The sequence below is a fragment of the Andrena cerasifolii genome, chromosome 7 (genome assembly GCF_050908995.1).
Source record: "Andrena cerasifolii isolate SP2316 chromosome 7, iyAndCera1_principal, whole genome shotgun sequence".
In the NCBI taxonomy this organism is placed as follows: Eukaryota; Metazoa; Arthropoda; class Insecta; order Hymenoptera; family Andrenidae; genus Andrena; species Andrena cerasifolii.
The window spans coordinates 10,228,549-10,252,254 of NC_135124.1; the positions used below are offsets into that span (position 1 = coordinate 10,228,549).

A 23,706-nucleotide genomic window follows, 5' to 3' on the forward strand; every position below is an offset into this window, starting at 1 on the left:
AACTGAGACTACAGAACTGTCGAATCACGAGGGGTTATAAAGTACAAATGCCCCCGTAAGAAACCTTAAAGAATTTGGTAGATATATTGATTAAAAACAGAAAATGTCCGCTCTGCAATGGAACAAGACACTTAATTTTCTCGGTAAAGCTATTTTGTGACATTCCCTGGTAAAAATTGGCGCCTCCTTCTTTATCATACTTCTGATTGTTGATTGGTTCGATGAATCTCTCGCAACGCTTCACCCATTTCATATATCTCTTTCGATTTCTGTGGTGGAAACGTACCTACCCTATATCGATGCTCGTATCGAGCAGCGTTAATTAAGCAGCGGTGTGGATAGCAATTGAACGATAGGTGGATGGGGCGATAAAAGGGGGGTTGGTGGATGTGGAAGGACGCGAAGAAGGAGGTAAGCGGAACGACAGGAATAGGGGGCGGTTTGCTGCAATAGCGCTGCCGCGTTCATATCGACCCGAACCACCAGACTCCATCTTGCTTGTCCCACATATACCTATGTACACGTACATGTACCTATTACTTGCCCGCGTACATACACCACAGACCGGCCCTGCTCCCTGCCCGTGTTTTCCTCCTCTTTTCGCTTTCCTTTCCCCATTTACTGTCTCCCCCTCGAGGCCTTCTCTGTCCTTTTGGTACACCGCCGCGCGACGGGAAGCGTCTCGTTGCGAACCGTCTGGAATCGACATACAATACACCGATTTCTACACTGGCTGATGGCTGCACGGCCAGCGGAATACATTACACTTCCGACTTTCTAAGTATCTCTTGCGGTGCGTCGAGAAACCTTAGACATAGACGCCGCGAAACGATCCTTTTTCACCCCCGACGGTGTTGCGCGTTTGGAAAGATAGCGCCAGCCTCCCGGGCGTGCTAAGGAAGCAGGCCTTCCTCAGAGACGGATACCCAGTTAGAGAGGGAAAGGTGGCGCCCGAGAGTTTTAGCCAAGGTCTGTCAGCATCGTCGCTGTATATTTTTAACCATTCGATATTGTGCGATAACGTTATGCAACGGCAGGGACGACAACCTTTCGATCGATACTTCTATCGGCACGTTCCAGGGAAAGATGCTAACTGGAAGCCGCGCGAAAATGCGCGCCGTTTTCCAATCTTTCACTGAACCAGTGCTGCGCCACAGCTTTACGGCGGCGAGCAACGCGGTGTCGCAATACCTTTCGCAATGTCCCCTAAAATCGCCAAGGTAACGTTGCCGCAGTTTCGTAATGCATGCATCGCTCCGAGCAGTTTAAAAACTTATATTCGATGGGACGCGAGTGTCTTTTGAAAAACTGTTCTCAAGCCTTAAATCACTCGTCTTATGTATCAAGCGAGTGTAGCGCCAAAAGGTTGCGACAGAGAGGTGACATCATTGCGAGCTACTTTGTGGTTTGAAATCTCGCCTGACCTCAAAGTTGGGGCGACATAAATGTTGCAGAAATTACGAATGAAACGCTACCACCGACGCAATCGATCATTGGCCTGGATATTTCGTAACTGGTCCTCGCGCGTCGTACCGGAAGCAGAGTTTAAGACAAATGCTCACGGTGACCAAGGGCTGCGACGCGTCTGAGCCGGCTAGCACAGCGATGAACGCAGCTGGTTACCTTGATTTCTCTGTTCCAAGTATCGAAAAAGAGCCATAAACGAGCTGATGAGGTGGATTTATTGTTTACGGGTACAGGATTATCCTACTTCGATATCTATCTCTGGAAGAGCCTCGAAGTCCTTCGCGCACAGCGGAGCTGGAATCGTTCTTTCGCTCATCCATTTTACGCGCTGTTATTTGCTTAGCCTACTTTCGAAGCCAGAGAGGGATAAAAATGGAGGAGAATGAAGCACTTGCGAATTTATTCAGCCATTTTACCTTTAGATTAAATGCAGATATACATATTCATTATTTCTCTCAGCTTTCTCAGTGTTTCCATTTACAAGCCACTATTCCCAATATATTCCTCGTTGCAAGACAATCTCTGCTGTGAAGGAGTGGGGATACTTTCCATAAATTCTTACAGTTACTCCGTGACCAACTTCTTCAATCTTAGATTTCTTGACTCCTGCGGACTTCGATTAAATTTCATTATTTCGAATTAATTTTGAAATCAGGGGACGGTGAAAGTTACGCTGTACAGCGGGGTAACTAAGTTTCGGCTAATTGTGCTGGCAGCGAATTGAAACGTTTGTTGGGAACGTTGCGCCGCAATGCACACCGTAACGTCACGATAAACTTCAATCGACAAATTCTGAAATATCTGCGTTTTGTTCGAGACGCATGCGCGGCGAACACGACCTCGACCCTTTCGACCACGCTCTTCATTGGTCCCCCTCGGTCAAAGCTGGAGCTCTCCTGTTCTCGTTTCCTCCGGCGTGTCGACCATACATTTAATTAAGCCCCAATGAAAAGGACGCGTTGGCGGCGATGAGGAGATTACGTTACTGGCTAAAGTAAACTGACATATATTTCAGTTTCAGGAACAAACAGATCCTCGTGCAGCGAAAGGCGTGCTCCCTTAGAGAAAGAAATTCGCGGCTGGTGTTCTAGGTGCGCTCACCGATCCCATTTGAGATATTCAGAGTAAACACGGACCACCGATCGTTGATAAAAAATAATTGTTCATATTTTATATGATTAGTAGGTATCTACAACCTGTTGGAATACACTATTGCTACTAACTCTATTTTCCAAAAAATGTGAGTTAATCCGCTTTTGCTCTCAATGTCTCGCTTCACAATGGATCCAGGAATGACAGTCGCCACTGATTTGTAAATTTTAATTTCACGGATCATTGTACAGCTGATGTTCGATTTATATGTATAGTCAGTTATTTCAAAGATGTTTTAAAAAAGAGCGAGCATATGATGGTAGTACCTACAGTGGCGGACGAAAGAAAATGTACAACTTCTAAAAAAAAAAATTCATGTCGTTTGGACCAATTCTAAAAAAGTTATGCGATATTAAAAGTTGTAAACTTTCTTTCGTCCGCCACTGTATATTAGATTTCTGTGACAGGGAGAATAGCGTAACAGTGCAACAACCTAATGATGTACCTGATCTTAGTGTACCAAGTAACTGATGAAAGTAGAGCCTAGGGTGCTCAAACCTTCTCTCAGGTTTCGCTCCTCGAGATTCATCTGCTGCAAACTGTGTCCCATGGAAACTACGCTATACATTCTGTGATGCGATTAGACCATACCCTTCAGCATGATATAACGGTATAACAGGTTCAGGGTTCAACCGTTTGACATCATCAAATTGACATCGGCCGCTAGGCACACCGTTTGCCCACCGTGTGGAGCAGAGAGTTATCGTTTCGCAATCTACCACGGCTCTATAAATCAAAACAGAATCATCAGAGACCGGCCTTCATCTGTTCATATTCTAGTTACATGTGCACAGAAATACGAAGAAAACATCAAGCCTTTCTAATAGTAACGTAAATATTAGAACAAACTGATTCCTCGGTTACGCGTAATTTCAGAAAAACGAATCTGCCGTCAAGTTATCACAGTTTCTGACTCAATGTCGCTTACGGTACATGACGAGTCCGGATGACTCACGGCTGCATTTGCTCCGCGCGCACGGGCAAGTTGAAAAATTGGGACACGCATCAAGGAGTGCATACAACAATTCGTGACCCAATTTCTGATGCCCTATATAAATCACACGCTACTCACTTTCGCCGACGGGCACCGCGGGATATTTCTGAATACGTGCTTGATTATTGGACTACCTCTGTCAGTCACAATAACCCCGAATGTCCCAGCCACAGACAGAGGAAACATTTAGCCGATTTAACGGGAGCACTTCCGCCCAACTGGCTGTACGAGAGCTGTACACTATCATCTTGGCCGTTGATCGGCTCCTGTCGCGCTGGAGCATCGCTCGAGTCACGGTCCAGGAATTTCGTTAAATACCTTGGACAACAGTTCTGCCCTGAGGATGAGTCATTTCCACGATTCGTTTGAACACACTTGATTTTATAAATCCCGAAATTTTCCTGTTACTTTCTGCTTCGACTAGAGTTGTATTAAAATTTTGGAGCACGCAGTTGCTCTTAATTCTTGTGACTTCCATTCGCGATGTTTATTTATTTATTTAGTTAAACGGAAGCCCTTTGATAAACGCATGAAACAATGCACTGAGCAATGAAGCGCAGATTGGAGAAAGAATTATGCAAGTAATGGGTAAATAAAGTAGAAGCAAAAAGGTACAAACGCAAAACCAAAATTAAGAAAATAGCAGCTAGGGTGGATGCACAATTTGTGGCCACTTTAAGGTATTGTACCAGTTTTGGCCACTTGTTAAAAAATATATTTTTCCGTGTAAGCAATAAATGTAACCTTATATTTCTGGTGGCATGCTAAACAAAATATTTATGATGTGAAATTCTCCACATAATAATACAAATATGATTGATAACTCTAGATCGAAATGTATGAAATGAGCAGTCGAAGAAATCGAATAGTTTATGCACAGTGTTAACATTCATACACGTACGATTACAGAGATTGTAATTCCCCATTAACGTTCTTAATATTACAGCGAAAAAGGGCGGCGCAAAGTTCTATTTTATAAGGTAATTATGTTACAAATTTTTGTACGTTGCTTCTAGTCTCCGGTGAAAAGTAATTTCAGAATTTTGTCGCGATGGAAATTCATGCAGTTCAATGACTCTTTCCTTGCACAATTAATAGCTACCCTTTGTGCGCGTTACTGCCTGGATGAAAATGTGCGGTGAAGATTGTTTAATCATCGACTGATTTTTACCATGGTAGGGAAGTGTAGATTCGGTTCGAATTAAATGAGTTTTCCTTTCTTTACGGTTTAAAGAGGATCTTACGATTCTTGGTTGGCATCCAAAAGTGCGGTGGCTGTGAATTTTTGGTGGTCGCTGGTGAGTCAGTGGTAGCGAGGAAGTAAGTGCTTCTTGAGCGAGTGTATCCGGTGCTTCAACTATTATAACGGTAACGAATCTTCAGCATCCTACTGTTAAAGCTAGAAAGTACGAAACGCGATTTACGAGCTCCAATCACTTGTTTCCTTTAGTACTTATGCAGCTCTCAAAGGAGAAGAATTATTGATAAAAAAGTATACATGTTTGTGAATGCGATCGCGAAATTAAACAAAGCATTTTGCAAGATATATATCTCAGAAAATTCGCTGCCATCTTCTTTGCGTTGAAAAATACACTTTTTCTGAGTATCTTAGAATCCTCAAGGAAGTGAATTATTAATTAAACTTTCCCTTAAAATGGGACCAAATGCAGTGTATTCTAGACTACTTACAACACTAATTAAACAATGAAAAACTACTATGAAAATGATTAGAAATTTGAGAAATCATTGTGAATATCAAAGAATTGGAAACTGCACAAAGTCAGGACGATTATTTATTGAAGCTTCGCAGCTCTAAACTCGATCCCCTTGACCACTAAACGGACTCCTTCCACCAGTCGCAAGGGAGAGCATTTCTTCTCGCTTTGCTTTACAGAAACCGACAATCTTCCACCGTTTTTCCACGCTTCATTTCATTTTCTATTTACAGAGTAGTGTACGTAACGGACACTAGCGAGCGTGCCTTTTAAATCTCATTGAATACCATGACTCGGGGACCAGTGTTTTCACTGGATCGAGCATTCCGTCATCGTGGCCGAGGAGAAATCATCGTGGAAACTTGTAATATCGAGGCGGCCGGCTACCTGATGACCTCAACGCGCTCACGTTGTTGGACGTGATGTCATTTGTCGTCTCTAATGTGCCGCGATTATGCAAGAGGTGCCCGTGCACGATACCCGATGACGGTGGAAGCGGGGTTCGATCCCGAAAGCGAAACTTCGGGGTCTCGGTTGAATTAATTTGACAGACGCTCGGTTAATTGGCATCGATCGTAAGTGCTTAAGCTGCCTTTTCATCGGGCATTCAAACGTGTTTACGCGTTTCCATTTAAACAGTCGAGCACTCGTCCTCCTGGACACAGAAATTTTCCGTGCATCGCGATGTCCACATATACATTTAGAGTCAATAGCTTATTAAAGACAGCGTCGAATCTGCAGGAAGTTAAACTCTCCCAAGCTCATGGAGGCAAATGTTACGAATGACTTGAAGAATATCAGATTGAAGCTGGGGAATTGATATACATCCTGTTACATTATCATTAACGAATCTTACGTTAAACGTTGACGCGGCATGCTCGTTATAAATCAAGAGTATGAGAAGCATATGTCGCGCCCGAGCCATGCCTCTTCTATCTCTGTTCACAAGATACCGCGCGCACTCGTTCCAGGTATCTCTCGTGTCGCTTTCATTGATAGGCGGCATTAATTCGAAGGAGATGCTCGTCGAAGATATTGTTTCGCAGCAGGGTTGGGCTAGTTCGTGGGAAGTGCCTCCCTGCAAGGACTCGCGGGAACCTTGCTGCAGGTGGATTCTCAGCGCGGCTGATAAAGCTAATTAGAGCTGCTAGCAACGGGAGGAAGCCCTTTCGTTTTCGTTCGCCGAAGAAGAGGGGAAAAAAAGAGCAGGATCCGCGCGCGAAACCAGCGCGGCCCGCGTTGCATCTTCGCACCTTCGTGTTATTTTTAACTATTGTGTCCAGCATCCCGGCGTGTAGTAGGTTGAGGTCTCGCGGCTGAACGTGATTCGGCGGTTCTGGTCTTTGTCAAAGGATTCGGCCGAAGGAAACGTATTTTCAGAGTTCTCGATTATAAATATAAGCTTGTATAGGGTAGTGAAGTGTGTGCTCGATTCGAGGCGACCTTCTGCAGCAGCGTCAGCTTTTCTGAGTTCCTTTAGACGATGTTTATGATTCCACGTGTTTTCCTTGCAAATTACAGAGCTTTAAGGAGGTATTCGATCGAAATGTCGATTTTTTAAATATATTTTCCATTCATTTTTCGCACTTGTCAGCATGATTTCTCAGAAAGTAACGAGCCGATTAACTTTCCAATTGTACATACCTACATCTTCTATATACTTCTCTCTATCGTCCCTACCAAAATTATAAAAGTATCAGCAATATTTCCTCGTTTTATAACAGATTGTAACAGACCCAAGTACAAAATTTGGTTACATAAACGAAATTTTCTCCTTCAATGGGTCGCCATTCTTTTCCTCTTTGGTGTTAATAAATGACCGAGGCGGGGGCGTTAATGGCAAGTTTAATGAATAGAATAGAAGTAGTTCTTTTTATTTCGGATGAATACAGCGGGCACAATTATGCTAGTCGGGAAGGAAGAATCTTTTTAAAGCGATCGCATATTAATACCTCTAACACAATAAATATTTGTCACTTTTTAACGTAACCACGTGAAAGTGTTGGTAAAATATTAGTAAACCAATGCACAAAACTAGAGTCATGTAGAACGGTTATTTTGGAAGGAAAAAAATCATAAAAATTAACCATTTCTCACACACTTTTCAACGAATATCCCCTTAAGCACACATGGAAGTAATTTTAGTTCACCTTCCTGTTTGAAGCATTCCTCGAAATTGTATAATACTGTAATAGATTGCAATTCGCATGGTACATTGATAGAAATGATATTGATTAAACGTAGGAAGATTACAGATAAATTTGCAAGAAGCATACGCTGTCTCGCTAAACTGTGTATTCAACGCACACGTACTGCCTCAATGAAGTACATACATGTGCACTCTTTAATCCGCAGCAATGCGCAGTTCTTCCTCCTACGTTGATACTTGCAATTTGTTACTACCGCCACCAGCCACTCGCTGACATTTCACTATTAATACCGCCGCAACCATTACTAATTATACAACCGGTGGCAACGGCCGACATGCTGTTTCATGAAATAGCTGTCAGAGCCAAACAATGAACTTGCCAGAGCTCTTTCATTTGTTGACACAGTGGCAACGTTATCTTGATTACGATGCACAGCGTAATTCCTCTCACTTCGCCACCGGGCGACCAGTAAGAGTGGTAAATTAGCAGACTTACGTTTCGTCGCCATAAACTGTACGAAATTATTCCGGTAGCCGCGGACCTCGATGTGCCCCAAGACAGCGCAGCACGTCAGTTATAAAATTAACACCAGTCAGAACTGCATTCATCGACAAACAATTCTGTATTTCCGTTGATTTCGTCATCCGACCTTTTGTACCAGATGTTGTGCACCTTCCGAGCATTATTATCGATGATACTCACCCTCCCTGCCACGTTAGCTTATTATTAATCAAAACACGAAGCTGTTGCAACCTCGATTGCCTAATCCCTCGATTAAGCTTTCGTTGCTCCTTCCCCTTGTCCTCGCTGTCCTCAGCCATGCTTCGTTTCCCCGACTTCCTGTTATCCTTACTCCAACTGTTGCCCGCTTGCGCAGTCACTGAACTCGGCCTCCTTTCCTATTGTCGTACTCCTAATTACTGTCCTCTTCGTTGGTCTCCGCGCGGTTTAATTCTCTCGCTCCCCATTGACGTGAACTGAAACCTTCGGCACACCGTTGTTCCTCGGGGGATAGAAACGAGATTTTACCGTCCGCACGAAAAACCGAACCTCCGCTGCTTTCACGATTTTTCTACCGGTGGATCTCTTGTTTAATGACTGGTGAAGCCACTCGGTGTTCGAAAGCGGGGAAAGAGGTCCGTTTATCCTTCAACTAAGAAACTGCTGTGCCTGTTTCTGCTGCGGTGTGCACGGGACCTTGTCAGTTCAATTAAATCTGCGCATGACAGACGTATTATCGATGTCTTCTTGTACAACTGGTTCGTGACGCTAACAAATTTTGCGGTAGGTACTTTTGAATGGGAAGCTGCTGAAATAATGGGAAGCCAGTGAATTGACAACGCGTGATTTGTGAATTAAGAGGCCTTCCCCTTAAAAAAACTTTAATTTTTCGGAAATTATAAAAGGAAACAAGTATCGCACGTATCATTTCGTACGTTTGCAGCTTTATTCTATCACCTTTTGAGACTATACAAAAATTTGGCAAGTAAAAATATCCGTTATAAATATCCTGATATCAGAAATTATAGTATTCTCAGACACAAAATTCAAAGAGATTGGTAATCTGTAGACGTGAGGCTATCGTCTGAAGAAGCATAATGAAAAATATTGTAATAATATTAAGAAACAAAGGAATAGCAACATCTTAAAAAAATTTTAGCAAAAAAATTATGATCTCGTTGACCGTAGTAATTTAATTTTGAAAATATTTGTAAAATTCTAGTTCCAACCATAAAGTAACATTTACTGATGTAATTATGCCTCATATATTTGAAGTGGATTGGGACTTTTGGTATCTTTGGATTCTCCTATTCCGCTATAAACGGATATTTTTACTTACAAAATTTCTTTCGTGCAAATTGATACATATGCGACACTTCGCATCGCACGTTTCATTGTTTGGTTCCCGAAAAATTGTGTTTCTTCAGCCTTCACACTAGAAACATCCCTTAAAGTGTATCGCGCGGTAGGAGTTCTCGGGTACACTTTAAGCGGCATATTCGTAAAACATTTGAGAAATACGCTTCCGAGAACACTTAGGAATTAATGGCCTTTCGAAGGAATTCATATTTTTGGAGGACACCCAACTTATGCAACATGTTGAAGCTCTTCACGTGCTAGATATCTTACCGGGCGATGAAGTCATTTAACCGGAAGACCCTGCATTTGTTTTAAACGACGTATTAATTGCCATCGTCGAGGCACTTGTCTGTCAACCTAATTCATTCGCATCACGCGCACGTGTAAATGCGATTCGTTCGTTTAAATGTCTAAACAAAGGGCACCGGCGACTGGGAATAGCTAGCGAGGTCAGGGTCTTGAATAATTTGCAATATCGAATGGCGGCTGGACGATTGCTCCGCGTCAACCTGTATTTCCGGTTGTCGCTTTGCGACGTGAACTCGGCGCGGTCATTCGTACGCATTCTATGGCTACAGAAGTCAGTTTGGTGCACGGGATAGCTATAGTTAGCTTGGTACTCGGCCAGAAATTGCAGCAAGACGCACAGCTATTATGCTTATCGTCATAACACTCTTCGGGACGTCGAAGCCTAACAACACACTGCGGTTTCAGCGAAAGGTGTTACAAAAATGCAAACTTGGCATCCTCATAGTCCCTTTCTACAATCACCAGCACCCAAAATCTCGAGTCGCCTAATACGAGACCATTTCTTAAAAAAATCATAACCCGCGACTAAGAACAATTTTATTAAAATTCGGTACACGTTTTAAAAGTAAGATGTGTATTATTTTACAACCTACTGAGAAGCACAGCAAAAAAGATACCGTTCCTTTATAATGAAGTAAAAACGAAAATTGTACAAATATACAGGTAAATAAATGGGTTCTAATATGAGACGTACTTAGTTTTTCTTTTCTTCTTGAAACTTATTTTTTCTGTATTTTTTCACGAATGGTGCATATGAAATCTGTTTCTTCGCTATTGCAGTCCGCGTGGGCCCATTGTTAACACTTTATACACTTAACCCACTTTCAACACAATGACGCGATGGCATCGACCATCTTCACCGTGTGCAAAACAAAACATTCTGCATCATAATTTTCTTTATAATCACTTTCATCATTCAGAACAATATCTTCTTCACTCTCGTCAGAACTTTACCCTGTACCTTGAAATGCGAAGCTTCAAGTGGCAAGATGGTAAATGATTATTCTATTCCTTTTTTTTCAAGAAGAACCTTCGCATTTCATTTTGCCACACGATTTTAGGGGTGGCTTATATGAAACACTGTATTGTCTTGTGAGGTGCGAACAAGGTATGTTTACTATTGGGTATTAATGCATAAGGGTAGGATGAATCGTGGCTGACTCGATAGCGCAGCTTAAACGACGCCGCTGTTCTATGTTTAGACTTTCTTCATCTTCCCCAAGGGATTGCAGAAGCCCTTAAAGCGTCGCTGGCCAGACAGCAAGCGAGGGTACTCACCTGCGCGTAAGCCATTAGCTGAGACAGTTTTCTTAGAACGGATCAGCTACTGTATCTTAACATGCAGAAAATTGATAGGTACATGCTTGCTTATTTAGTCTCCCTTCCTTTCAGCTAGGAATCTTCAAAAATTCGGAGGGTTCGAATAATTAAGTGATGCATATTCGTATCCACCAACAGAGTGTCTACATTTTCCTTCTAGAAACCTTCATACTGTCATGACAAAAAATTCACAAGTTAATAACTATAATTATTATCAATATCATTATTATTATTATTATTATTATTTTTATTATTATTATTATTATTATTACTACTATTATTATTATTATTATTACTATTATTATTATTAGTATTATTATTATTATTACAAACAGGAATCCACATTGTATACAAAAATTATAAAAACAATAAAACTTACATAATGCAATTTATCGAGAAAATACAATTCTATGCATCTTTCACTACTCTTGTACGTCTAATGTTTTGTCGACGTTCCTTTAAATTTTGTTTATCAACCTAAAGTCTAGAGGTTGTGCGAGCTTTTTCATATAACTTATTTTTCTCTTATATAAAAATTTTGCAATGACAGATCGTTATCAGCCCCATCAATTCACTTTCCAGGCAAACTCTTCTGCTGCTTCTGTTAAATTTTTTATTCAGCTTCACGCGTTAACGTCGTCCACGTACGTTGCGCAATTTTTGCAACGCTGGGAGATATTGAGAGATACCTTTCACGTATTTCCTTCGCTGTTATTTTCAACGTGACCATCGATATGGACAGTGCACTTCTTCTCGCGCAAACGAAGGTATCCAATCAACGCGGGCCTTTTAAGGAAAACTATGTCGTGTCGGCTGCATACACCTGTAAATAGAAACCGACCCTTCGGTAGCCCGATAGTCGATTCCAACGAAGAAAGTCAATCGACGACCGGTTTTTGTTCACCCCGGGATTGGAGGAAAGTGTTCCTTGGCAATCGAGCAGCGCACTGTGTTCTTGAAACATTCGTCGCGATGCGAGAGCATTTTTACATTATTCACTGCCAGCAAACTTGACATTTACTCACTCACACCGACGAATATTGCATATTATTTCATTAGCCACTTCTTTGCCCCCACGATATTTACATAGGATTTCGTCGATCAGAAATGAAGGATAAGGGGAAAAGTAGGGAATGCCGCAAAACAGCTTTATCGAGAAAATTAAGTTATAATACTCCACTCCACCAGTAAAGAAACATTTATTTTTTATATATATATATAATTGTCTTCTTAAATAATTTTTTGTTTTACCTTGACGACAGAAGCTTATGCTTGGGCAAAGAGTGGGGACATTTCGTATTTTGTTCCAGTGCAGAGTGGACATTTCCTGTTTTTAACTTTACTTTTTTTTTTACCTTTTTTTTATCATTATAACCCTTTGTAGCTCGACAGTTCTGTAGTCCCAGTTGCCAACAAAATATGCAACTTAAATCACAAAATAACAAATAATGAACATTCCCAGTTTTTCCCCTTACCTTTTAAACAAACATTTCCAAGACAACACCAGAGAAGATGTCTCCACTCTTCCATTGCAAAACACATAAACGAATTAATTACAATACAGTGTTCTCTCCAAACAGGCAGCGTAACTACAGATTACACTCAGCCTAAGCTTCCAAGTTTGTTCTACAAACCTTTCCCCAGAACCTATACCGCTTGATAGTTGGTTGAGAGGCTTGCACAACTATTAGTGGAAGGATTATGCGAGATAACGGACGTGTCTCTAGAACGAAGACGAAGTAATGGGTGCGTTGACCGGGCGCTCGCCGCCGGGGCTTTTGTCGCTCCTCCGCGGAAGATGCAACCCGCTTCGGAGAAAAATGGGACGGGCGCAGGTAGTTTAAGACAGTGAAAGAGGACGGGAGAGACAGACACCAGAAGGGACTATCCACGTGTCGGAGTAACGGTCCGCTGAATTATTTAAAGCGCGACGGGAGGACTTTGCAAGCGCAGGAGGTTCTTTACACCCGAGTCGCATACGAGACAAGCACCGACGGATTTAAGTACACCGTAGATGTGTCGGGAGATATGGGGATACATATGCATATCGAGAAATTACACGCGTAGGTAACGCCATTTGAATACCGGCCAAACTCTCGGGCTTCGTAGCGGCGAGCACTGGCAGGATTTGGGATCGAGTTGCCACCCACTGGAGGAGCTTTTTCAATCACATACTTGATCACAGTCTATTCTGTCAATTGAACCGGGTTGATTCCGCGTTCACTTTTTACAATATTGGGTCTGCAGCATTGTACGGTACTATCGCATTCTGTGGATGGGGACTATCGAATAGACTTTCGATTTGAAGTGTTAGCCAGCATTTACTGAGAAAACTATCTCGGAGCTTATTGGCATGGCACATTGTGCCGAGACTGTTCATTCCGTTATGCAATGTCTTGTTACAAACAGGTTTTGTGCTTCTTGAGACAAGCAAAGTCACTTCTTTCGGCTTACGCAATCTGTATGTGACGTTATTGTGCGTGGAACCAGTTTTTTTTTAATTCAAGTTCTCCGAGTTTGCGTTGTAAGAGCGTGAGACGAAGTAGATTGATATTAAAGAATATGACGAAGTATAGGAGCGCTAAGAATCTAGTAGGAGCTTCGTAGATATTCGTCTTCCACTGGTAATTATAGAAAAGCTCTAAAAATGTATACCAAATTTAGAACCAATTAGGACTCCACGAACGTGAGCTCTATTTTCACGAAATTCAATGCCTCCGTGTTTAAATACGGATTACTTGCCGCGACCAAAAGAGTGACCTATTCAAGTCACATTTAAATGGCCCCCGCGTGCCACAGTAATCTGATTTAAATCCTTAGTGGCTTTAAGATGCGCTCTCCTTTATTCTCAACTACTTTAAAAATTCATAAAATGCCACCGATTTAACCACGGATTACATTCGACTTGGAGATAAGCGAGAGAAGCTCCTAAGATTACGTCCCTCCGCAAATTTGTTTAAATCTATCTACACTATCAGTAACTATGATTCCCAACTCCACAAGTCAAGCACCACGAACGAATGCACATACTCGCGGCTCTGATTTAAGCCCCTGCACAAAAGGATTGCCCCAGACAGCGGCCTGAAAGAAAGCACGTCTCGCGTTACCTTGAACTGCAACAATATTCTCCCCCAGACGTACTTACTTATGGCGTTGTCGGTTGGTGCGTAGGCCGAGGATGCAACGATGCATCGCAACTTATAGAACCAGTTGCAGGTCGCGAGGCGAGCGCCTGTCCCCGGCGGGGAATCGAACGGGGACAGGGAGCGCGGCGGACAGAGAGGAGCGATTGATCGCGAAACAGGGTGAAGGAGATCGCCAGCGATGGGAAAGGAGGGACAGAGGGATTACCGGGTCTCGCTGTTTCAGACAGCGCGGCGCCCCACGCTCTATATTAATTACTTATCCGCAATATGATTCGGAGTAAACAGCGCGGCGCACCTACTCCTTTCGATTAATCCCAATTGCGCTTGAACTCCGCGCGCAGAACGCGACACGGCGAAGGTCGTGTGAATCTCATCGATTAACGGGCGTCCAGTGGAATTCGTTACACCTACCGGTTTCACTGGCGCTCTTTATTAGCCCCATAAAACACGGCTGCGACGGCGGTGATACGCGAGATAGCTAGCCATTCTGCGAATTTACGAAGCTTAGTGATTGGCACCCCGGGAGCGGAGCGCTCGATTATTTGCTGCACGCTTCGATTTTCGATGCTCGCGCGCGGTATCTGCGACAAGTGTCCCCTTTACATTCATACGTTTTTCGCTCGGCTGGGCATACACGACGCGCGACAAAAGCGACCGCAGCAGAGGAGCGCGATGAATGGTTAAAAGCGCGCGCGCAATACCCGGTCGTGAAAGAAAGTATTCCAGGCAGAGTTACGCTGTCAATTAACCCGATCGGTTATTTTCGCAAGCGTGCAATCTCATTTGCTCTTTTATTAGTCGGCCAGTTGCGATGCAGTTCCGTTACGGCACTTCCTGCTTCTCTTTTCAGAGCGACCCGAGCACGGCGTTCCTGCGAGCGGCTCGTGCTGGCCAGTTGGAGAAGGTTCTGGAGTACCTGGAGTCGGGGGTGGACATCAACGCCTCGAACGCTGTAAGCTGACGCCTTGATAATCTCAGCTCCCGAGGGAATTAAGCTCGCGGAATGAGCATCGCGATAAAGATCGGTGACTCGGAACGGGAGGATAATGTGATGGATTTGGGATTCGGTAGACGGCAGATACATGGCGGTGCATTAATTACAGAATGGCCTGAACGCGTTACACCTGGCAGCTAAAGATGGACATTTGGATATCGTCAGGGAACTGCTGAACCGTGGCGCAGTAGTCGACGCAGCCACCAAAAAGGGAAACACGGCACTACATATAGCTTCTCTTGGTGAGTGGCCATTACCATTCTTATCATTCGTGTGCTTCTTATGCGGGACAAGGACGAGGATCTTTCTATTCCGCGCCGCGTTGGAAAAGCAGAAACATAATATTATCAAGCGATACATTAAAAAGTACACAGCAATCGAATGTTAGCATAGATTTCTCTATTCATTTGGTGGGACGTTTGCAAGTCTCTTTTGTTGCCAGCAATAGCGTATGTTAAATAAACATCTGATTGCAGCTGGACAGGAGGATGTGGTACAATTGCTCGTGCAACGAGGTGCTTCTGTGAATGCACAGTCACAAAATGGGTTCACGCCACTCTACATGGCTGCTCAGGAGAACCATGATTCCGTGGTGAAGTACCTCCTGAGTAAAGGTGCCAATCAGACGCTGGCCACCGAGGTTCGTTAATTGGTGTCAATGCCTCTGTTCGTTAAAACACACTGCGGCATCTGCGAGCACATTTAATTGCGAGGTCACGCCTTTTGTCTATGCCCTTAGGACGGGTTCACCCCATTAGCGGTAGCGATGCAACAGGGCCACGACAAGGTGGTGGCGGTTCTGTTGGAAAACGACACTCGTGGTAAAGTTCGACTGCCCGCCCTCCACATTGCTGCCAAGAAAGACGATTGCAAGGCGGCTGCCCTACTTCTACAAGTATGTCGCAATAATTAGCCATCGAGGGCCCGCGGCGCGATTCGCTCCGATCCGCCGGGACGGAATCACTTTGACGTTGACTTTTCAGAACGATCACAATCCGGATGTAACGTCGAAGAGCGGCTTCACGCCGCTGCACATAGCTGCGCATTATGGGAACGATCGAATCGCTTCCCTGCTCTATGACAGAGGAGCGGACGTCAACTTCGCGGCGAAGGTAGGTTCCTCGGTGTTAATTCGAGCCGTTCTAACAGCGGAGCAAGTTAATGTACGATTGCGTGTCCCGTCGATGCCCAGCACAATATAACGCCCCTGCACGTGGCGGCGAAATGGGGAAAGATTAAGATGGTGAACCTGCTGATGAACAAGGGGGCGAACATCGACGCGAAAACGAGGGACGGCCTTACCCCCCTTCATTGCGCCGCCCGGTCGGGCCATCACGAGGTCGTCGACATTCTGATCGAGACCGGTGCACCGATCGGCTCCAAGACGAAGGTAAATATCCCCATCGGTATGCACCTGTGCGCTAAAGGTAAGAGGTCCCCCTCCGGGTGGCTGAATCGCCGGACTCTTGCTTTCTGTTGACAGAACGGTCTTGCGCCGTTGCACATGGCTTCTCAAGGAGATCACGTTGACGCCGCGAGGATATTATTGTATCATCGCGCGCCGGTAGACGAGGTGACGGTTGATTACTTGACGGCGCTACACGTGGCAGCTCATTGCGGGCACGTTAGAGTGGCTAAGCTTCTGCTCGATAGAAATGCCGATCCGAATGCGCGGGCACTGAACGGCTTTACCCCGCTCCATATTGCCTGCAAGAAGAACAGACTGAAGGTTGTTGAGCTCCTTTTAAAGCACAAAGCTAGCATCGAAGCCACCACAGAGGTATATATTCTCATTCCCTCCATCCACTAGGTACTTTTCTTATTCAGTAGTTCAGTGACTTACGTCATAGTTATCGCTGTACCAGCTTGTACTCTATCCATCCTAGTCTCGGATAAAATCTCAGTGAAATGAGTATTTAGAGAGAAGGCTATCGATAATAGAGGATCATTTAACACTAATTATACTAAAGGTCTTATCGTTTCATAGTAATAACAGATTTATTTTATTGCTTAGTCTGGATTGACGCCCCTGCACGTAGCGAGTTTTATGGGGTGCATGAACATAGTGATTTATTTATTGCAACACGCAGCTAGTCCTGATATACCAACCGTAAGGGGCGAAACGCCTCTGCATTTAGCTGCCAGAGCGAATCAGACTGATATTATCAGGATACTTCTTAGAAATGGTGCCCAAGTTGACGCCAGAGCAAGGGTAATGGAAAACATTTTAATATCTCTCCAACTTTCGCTATAATTTCTGTTTCAATTCTCCGCTCGGTCACGTTATTACTACCGCGAGCAGTTTATCCCGCGCGATGTATGCCTGACACACAGTAAACGTTACAGGAAGAACAAACACCACTTCACGTTGCGTCCCGTTTGGGCAACGTTGATATTGTGATGTTATTACTTCAACATGGTGCAGACGTAGATGCTACGACAAAAGACTTGTACACGCCGCTGCACATAGCCGCTAAAGAGGGTCAGGAGGAGGTACGTCTTCGAATACACGTGTAATCGATTGGTTGCGACTGGTAACAATTTATGGTCCTCGACAGGTTGCGTCCGTTTTGTTGGAAAACGGTGCGTCGCTTACCGCAACGACCAAGAAAGGGTTCACTCCTTTGCATTTGGCAGCTAAATATGGTAACATGAACGTAGCGAGATTATTGTTGCAAAAGAATGCACCGGTCGATGCTCAAGGAAAGGTAAGCAGCAGTTCGTCCATCCAGTTTCTGTCAGGATCAAAGATATTAAACAAGATCGTATGAATTAATTGAAAACAGAATGGTGTAACTCCGCTTCACGTGGCGTCTCACTACGACCATCAGAACGTGGCGTTACTTTTACTCGATAAGGGCGCGTCGCCTCACGCTATGGCGAAAAATGGCCACACGCCGTTGCATATTGCCGCGCGCAAGAATCAGGTGAGTAAGAATGACACGTGGATCGAGGAATCTATTTCATTGCCAGCACGTGAACGCCGTTTCGCGCCCGTTGCAGATGGACATTGCAACCACCTTGCTAGAATACGGGGCGAAAGCGAACGCTGAGTCAAAAGCAGGATTCACGCCGCTACATTTGAGTGCACAAGAAGGCCACACCGACATGTCAACGCTTCTCATTGAGCACAAAGCAGACACGAACCACAAAGCAAAGGTAACGACGAATTAACCGCGAAAGTAATTAAACACATCAGCGACTCGTTGAGCTACTTCTCGTTTGATAACATTCATTCCCCACAGAATGGCCTCACGCCGCTTCACTTGTGCGCACAAGAGGACAAAGTTAACGTTGCCTCTATCCTCGTAAAAAATGGTGCTCAGATCGATGCTAAGACCAAGGTACGCAAACTTACAATGGGAGGACAGGGTGCGGTATACATCGATTTTGATGAGTCTTGGCACAATGGATCTATTTCGAAAATAAGTAAACAGGTGTCCGAGCGTTTAAGCTAGTAGGCCTTAATAATAGAGATATTTACATGTAAATTATTAAAAATTTCATGGTGGCCGTGGGCTTTCAGTGGGAAGAATCGTGGTGGCTTTTAAAGATTTCTCCACATTAAAAAAAGAAGTAGTAGTGTGGGATTTTTACCTATTAATAATTTACATGTAAATATCTCCATTATTAAGGCCTATTGGCTTAAAAGCCCGGACACCTATTTACTTATTTTCGACACAGATTCATTGCGCAAAGGCTCATCAAAATCGATGTCTGCCACACCGTATCCTGCTCTTATTAACGTCGACGCAGTGTCTCGTTACGATGCCACTCATCACGCGGATATTTAATATTATCGTCGACGTTTGCGTGAAGATATAAACGATTGTGCGTGCTTCAGGCTGGATACACGCCATTACACGTGGCGTCCCATTTCGGCCAAGCGGCTATGGTACGATTCCTCCTGCAATCTGGTGCAGCCGTTGACAGTAGCACTAACGCAGGGTACACCCCGTTGCATCAAGCTGCTCAACAGGGTCACACGCTAGTGATTAATTTGTTGCTGGAGGGTAAAGCTAAACCGAACACCACGACCAATGTAAGCGAATGTTTCTGAAGCTTTTCTACTTGTACGTTCTCCTTACGCCTCGCTATCACGGAATGCGCTGTTACCTACAGAATGGCCAGACCGCTTTGGACATTGCACAAAAGCTCGGCTACATCAGCGTCATCGAGACTTTGAAGGTGGTCACGGAAACCGTCATTACAACGACGCACACCGTCACGATCGAAGAGAAATACAGAGTTCAAGCACCCGAATCGATGCAGGAGACGTTTATGAGCGATAGCGAAGACGAAGGGGGTGAGTGCTCGTGTTTTTTGATACTCAAAGGATTTCGGTTCTCGTTTCATTTGTGGTACTTCGAAATTCGATCGACGGGGAAAGAGGAAATGATGTCAAGGCCCATTTGGGTCAATGTTTCGTATAAGATTGAAAGTTTAACAATCTGATTTGTCTGTTTTTTTTTTATTTCACATGTTTAATGCTTGCACCGAAGATAACGTGTTCTTTGCTTTAGGAAGATAGTCCGATAGTGATACTAAATAGGAGTTTACGATATAGGCAGTAGTACTTTTGCTTCTGTGATGTGCGCTTTTTATAGTTTTTGCAGCTTATAGGAGATTTAATACACATTCGAGATAATTAACGTTTGATGCAGATTCGAATCTGTTGCATGAAGTTACTTCTTTCAACTAAATATTCGGTATATCGTTTTCTTTACGAAAGTAACTCAATATTACAACTAACCATACGAGTTGTTAGTGTTAAACACCAAGCGTTTAACACGAAATTAATTAAATAACCAATTGCTGATTGGTACTATTTTTAACCATTCAATCCTTCCACGATTTCTTATATTTCGATAGCATTTCACTAACGAAACGTCCATTTAGAAATGTACATATTGCATGCAAATTGCAGTTCTCCACTGTCGAGTGGTATAACTTCCAAAGAAAATGGCGACTTTTACGTTACACTACATTTCATGTACTGACGGCTCGTTTCGAAATGCATGTATTTAGAGCACGAGAGCACACGACGATAAGGAAGTTTCAGAGCGTATGCTACGAATCCTACAGTTACTTTTCCACTGTAGATTATTGGTGTTCCCCTCGTCCAAAGTATCACAGTGACACAACCAAATTTTAGGGATGCAAAGACACCTACACCTACCGACAAGTACCTTCGAATTCGATCACTGATATTATCCACGACGCCAGATTTCGAGCAACGAAGGAAATGTTTAGAGAGCCGTAAATGTTTTCCAAAATTCAGACTTAGACTCCAAGTGCTAGATGGTCATATTATTTGCTTGTGTTGTTGCGTTTATGTTACATTCATTTGGCAAGAGCATGCGTTTAGCATATGTTCACTGGGTTGTTGCTATCATTGAGGAGTATATACTTAACGTTCCTATTTAGACGCATAGATTATAGATGTGCATAAGAGAGCATTTAGCGAGCTCGAAAATATTGCGCATATCTAGTATGCGGGGGCGATAGACCACGAAGGTTTAGAATCTTAATAAAATCGTTTGAGTAATGTAATTGCCTCCTTGTTCAGGTAACGTGATACTTTAGTACCATTTATTGACAGTAATCTAGAATCAACTCTGGACAAATAACTAATACGCATTGCCGTTATTTGTGCAAGATCTGTATAACGAATGGCACACCTATCGTAGCATAAGTTCCTTCGCATTATATCGAGTTGCATAGAATGAATTTGATCAGAAGCCACGATATACTTAACCAGGTTTGCTTGTTTGCTTAAGGGGGTAGGTTACCCTCAACAGCCCAAAATCGGGCCCTTCTTCTAACGCATATTCTGAAGTAATAAATGAATATAGAGATAATTTTTGTTTTAATTTCTAGTCGTAATTTCGTTGACCTCGATGCGCAAAAATAAAATTTAAATATATTCACAGGGAAAAAAGTTATAAATATAAATGTGAGAGCGTGTACGCGATGCACCGTCGGATGGTGAACACGATTCCGGACAGGTGAATTACCTAAAACACAACGTAAAGGCATTTTTATAATCTGTAAGACAGTCTCCATCTTCTGTTGGAAGCAAAATTTCGATAAACAAATTAATACAATTTTTATGTTGATGAATAGAAAAGATGTAACTAGCGGAATATGCGAAACTCCTAAGAACCGATTTCCGAAAATTTTGAGGGTAACCTACCCCCTGACTAATAAAGATATAAAAACAACAATTCAACAGAATAATTTTCAATGATAATAGAAGCCAAATAGAATCATCCGTCTATCCTGATTTCTGCTACGGTACCTCGCTATCAATGAAATTGCACGCAGTAAGAAACCAGCTTAACAAAGTGTCCTCGATCTCTTGAACGCACGAAACGTTGGTATGGATTTCGAAGAGGCCCAAGCAAACGAACAAACTGACATCGCAGTAGGCTTATCTCCTGCCACGTAAAGTCGCGCGTCTTAACAACCCAGTGATAGCGACATTTAGAGACAGTGTTTATGGTGCAAAAATTAGCGTTTTGATAAAATGGGAGGAGAAAAAGAATGTGACCTTACTCGACGGCGTACGATGTAGGTGGTGATGAAATCGGCATGGCAGCCATGAATGTGTACGGGCAGCCTCCGCACGCGCAACACGTGTACCTTCCTTCTTACTACCAGGGCCAAATGACCTATACCCGTAAGTTGTCTGTACTCTGTTTCTGTCACTCTTTCACATATCACACGTGCGCGAAACATTCTGTATTTATGTCTACATATATATGTTACATACATGCATACATATTATCAGCATCTAGAGGTACGCGATCCCCGCGTACGTACCCGCGCGTCAGATCGATCATTTTTCGTTTAAAAAAACTCATTTACAAGACCGTAGTGTTCTCCTCGCCTTTGTGTCATTCCGTAACAGTCTGCAACGCTGACGTTTTTCAATGCTCCAAAGCTTCTGCGTACGTTTAACACCGGAACGTGGCGTTGCCTTTCTATCGCAGATCCATCCACATAGAACGGTACCGTCATTATCTCGTGACCGTTCGAACGACAGATCCGTATTTGTGCATTTCCGTTCGTTTTCCAGCGACCAGCCGCGGATACGTAAAATACAGAGACATGCACAGACACACCTCTCCTTAAAACCGCTATTTGTTCACACTCTATTTCGTTTACCTTCCTTGTCGCTCCATTTCTCCCGTGTGTAAGATTGCTACCCCTTCCACCCCCCCCTTGTAACTTTGTGAAATCGCCTGTAGTAGCCGTGACACCTATCCAACGAGACTTGTGCCCCGAGCTCTCGATGCTGCGAACAATTTGTGTTGTACACTACTTACATCCCGAATGCTATCGAAATTTCAGAGAAGCTTGTGTAATTGTTCGATTATTTTCTTGTCGGACATCGAAGCGAATATATACATATATGTATATATTCATTGGGGATGTCCAAAGGGGACTTAAAAATAGTTTTGTTTTGGTGTTACTCTCCAGAAACACGTATGCCGCTGACTCAGTCGCGTACCCGTTGCAAAATACGCAATAGGTGTATATATAGAGGTGGCGTTATCCTTGCTGCTAATAATTCAACGAGATCATTATCATCTGTTCATCACACACAAGTATCCCGCATTAGCTCCACTTATTATGCCCCGCGTCACCAGCCCGACTTCGTCATCGCGACCATAGTCTCATTCATATCGACGTTTGCACGAACCGTAGAATTAATTGGGCCTCTAATGAGAAACAGCGGGAATTGAAGGCTAGAAGCACAGCGGCGTGATTAATCGCTGTTCCATGAGTTAAACTACATTAGAGGCAGATTATTATTGCCGTAATTAAGTAAATTAACCGTGGACGTTACGTCGGCCAGGCAGAAGTCGGTAACGCTGCGACGAAGCTGGCGGTGCAGCTACGTTTCGGAATACAAGACTGCGGGAACGGTACCGTTAATGAAGTAGGGCGCTTTACTACTGTTAATACAATTTACATAATAACGACTGGCGCGATCATTATGCCAGCCGGCAGGAACAGACTGTCAGGCCTGCGCGGTCTGTTTTGACGTGCCTCATCCTCGTACCTACACGCATTCCGCTCCAGCTGTTGCGCAACAACCGGTGTGCGTCTTGTACCACATTATTCGTGCAGTTAGCCCACCCCCTGCCGGTCTGGCCACCCGCCAAATGCGATTCACGACCAAAATACCTGAATTTATATAACGAACCTGTCGTTTCTATGAATTTTTTCCTCAACCCTTCGAGGGCGCGCGGGGCGTATCGCACCAGCAACAGCAATTTTCGAGCTCAAATCTCGCGCCTTTACGATTTCCAACGGGGAAAATTATTTCATCGCCAAAAATAAAAAGTAAAAAATCTACCCAGAAAGGACTATTACGAATGTACAATTATCACTGAAAAGTTACAAAATTAAAAGATACGAAAACGATAACTCAAAGCTGAGGAATTCGTGATTATAAGGAGGTATGTCCGCGAAGGGTTAATTATCGATATACCTAATTATAAAGCCACCGCGCGACTAGCTTCCACGAATTTCACGGGCAATACGCGCGACGCCGCGTTTTAAAAACGGGGAAAAGTGATCAACGACC

The 23,706-nt window shown here is 43.6% G+C and overlaps 1 protein-coding gene and 1 long non-coding RNA gene across 20 annotated transcripts in view; one reads left to right on the forward strand and one right to left on the reverse strand.

Moving 5' to 3' along the window:
- Positions 1–23,706, forward strand: part of LOC143371589 (uncharacterized) — an 86,055-nt gene that overhangs the window by 11,475 nt on the left and 50,874 nt on the right. For 17 of the 19 annotated variants that reach the window (XR_013086053.1, XR_013086052.1, XR_013086051.1 and 14 more), the window contains exons 3-18: positions 14,964–15,065; positions 15,217–15,349; positions 15,584–15,747; positions 15,847–16,002; positions 16,091–16,219; positions 16,300–16,497; positions 16,591–16,887; positions 17,122–17,319; positions 17,454–17,600; positions 17,666–17,815; positions 17,894–18,034; positions 18,111–18,266; positions 18,353–18,451; positions 18,952–19,149; positions 19,230–19,413; positions 21,685–21,789. Coding sequence is in view for 4 of the 19 variants with exons in the window: in XM_076816901.1 (XP_076673016.1) it covers positions 14,964–15,065; positions 15,217–15,349; positions 15,584–15,747; positions 15,847–16,002; positions 16,091–16,219; positions 16,300–16,497; positions 16,591–16,887; positions 17,122–17,319; positions 17,454–17,600; positions 17,666–17,815; positions 17,894–18,034; positions 18,111–18,266; positions 18,353–18,451; positions 18,952–19,149; positions 19,230–19,413; positions 21,685–21,789 (2,557 nt within the window). In the remaining 15 variants the exon portion in view is untranslated. The remainder of the gene's footprint in view (positions 1–14,963; positions 15,066–15,216; positions 15,350–15,583; positions 15,748–15,846; positions 16,003–16,090; positions 16,220–16,299; positions 16,498–16,590; positions 16,888–17,121; positions 17,320–17,453; positions 17,601–17,665; positions 17,816–17,893; positions 18,035–18,110; positions 18,267–18,352; positions 18,452–18,951; positions 19,150–19,229; positions 19,414–21,684; positions 21,790–23,706) is intronic. The other 2 variants (XR_013086059.1, XM_076816905.1) reach the window with 1 other exon arrangement.
- On the reverse strand, positions 1,906–23,346 carry LOC143371603 (uncharacterized). Its single transcript, XR_013086072.1, has 3 exons — positions 22,278–23,346; positions 3,080–3,343; positions 1,906–2,525 (listed from the first exon to the last, which is right to left on the reverse strand). It is a non-coding gene; the product is annotated as an uncharacterized LOC143371603 (long non-coding RNA).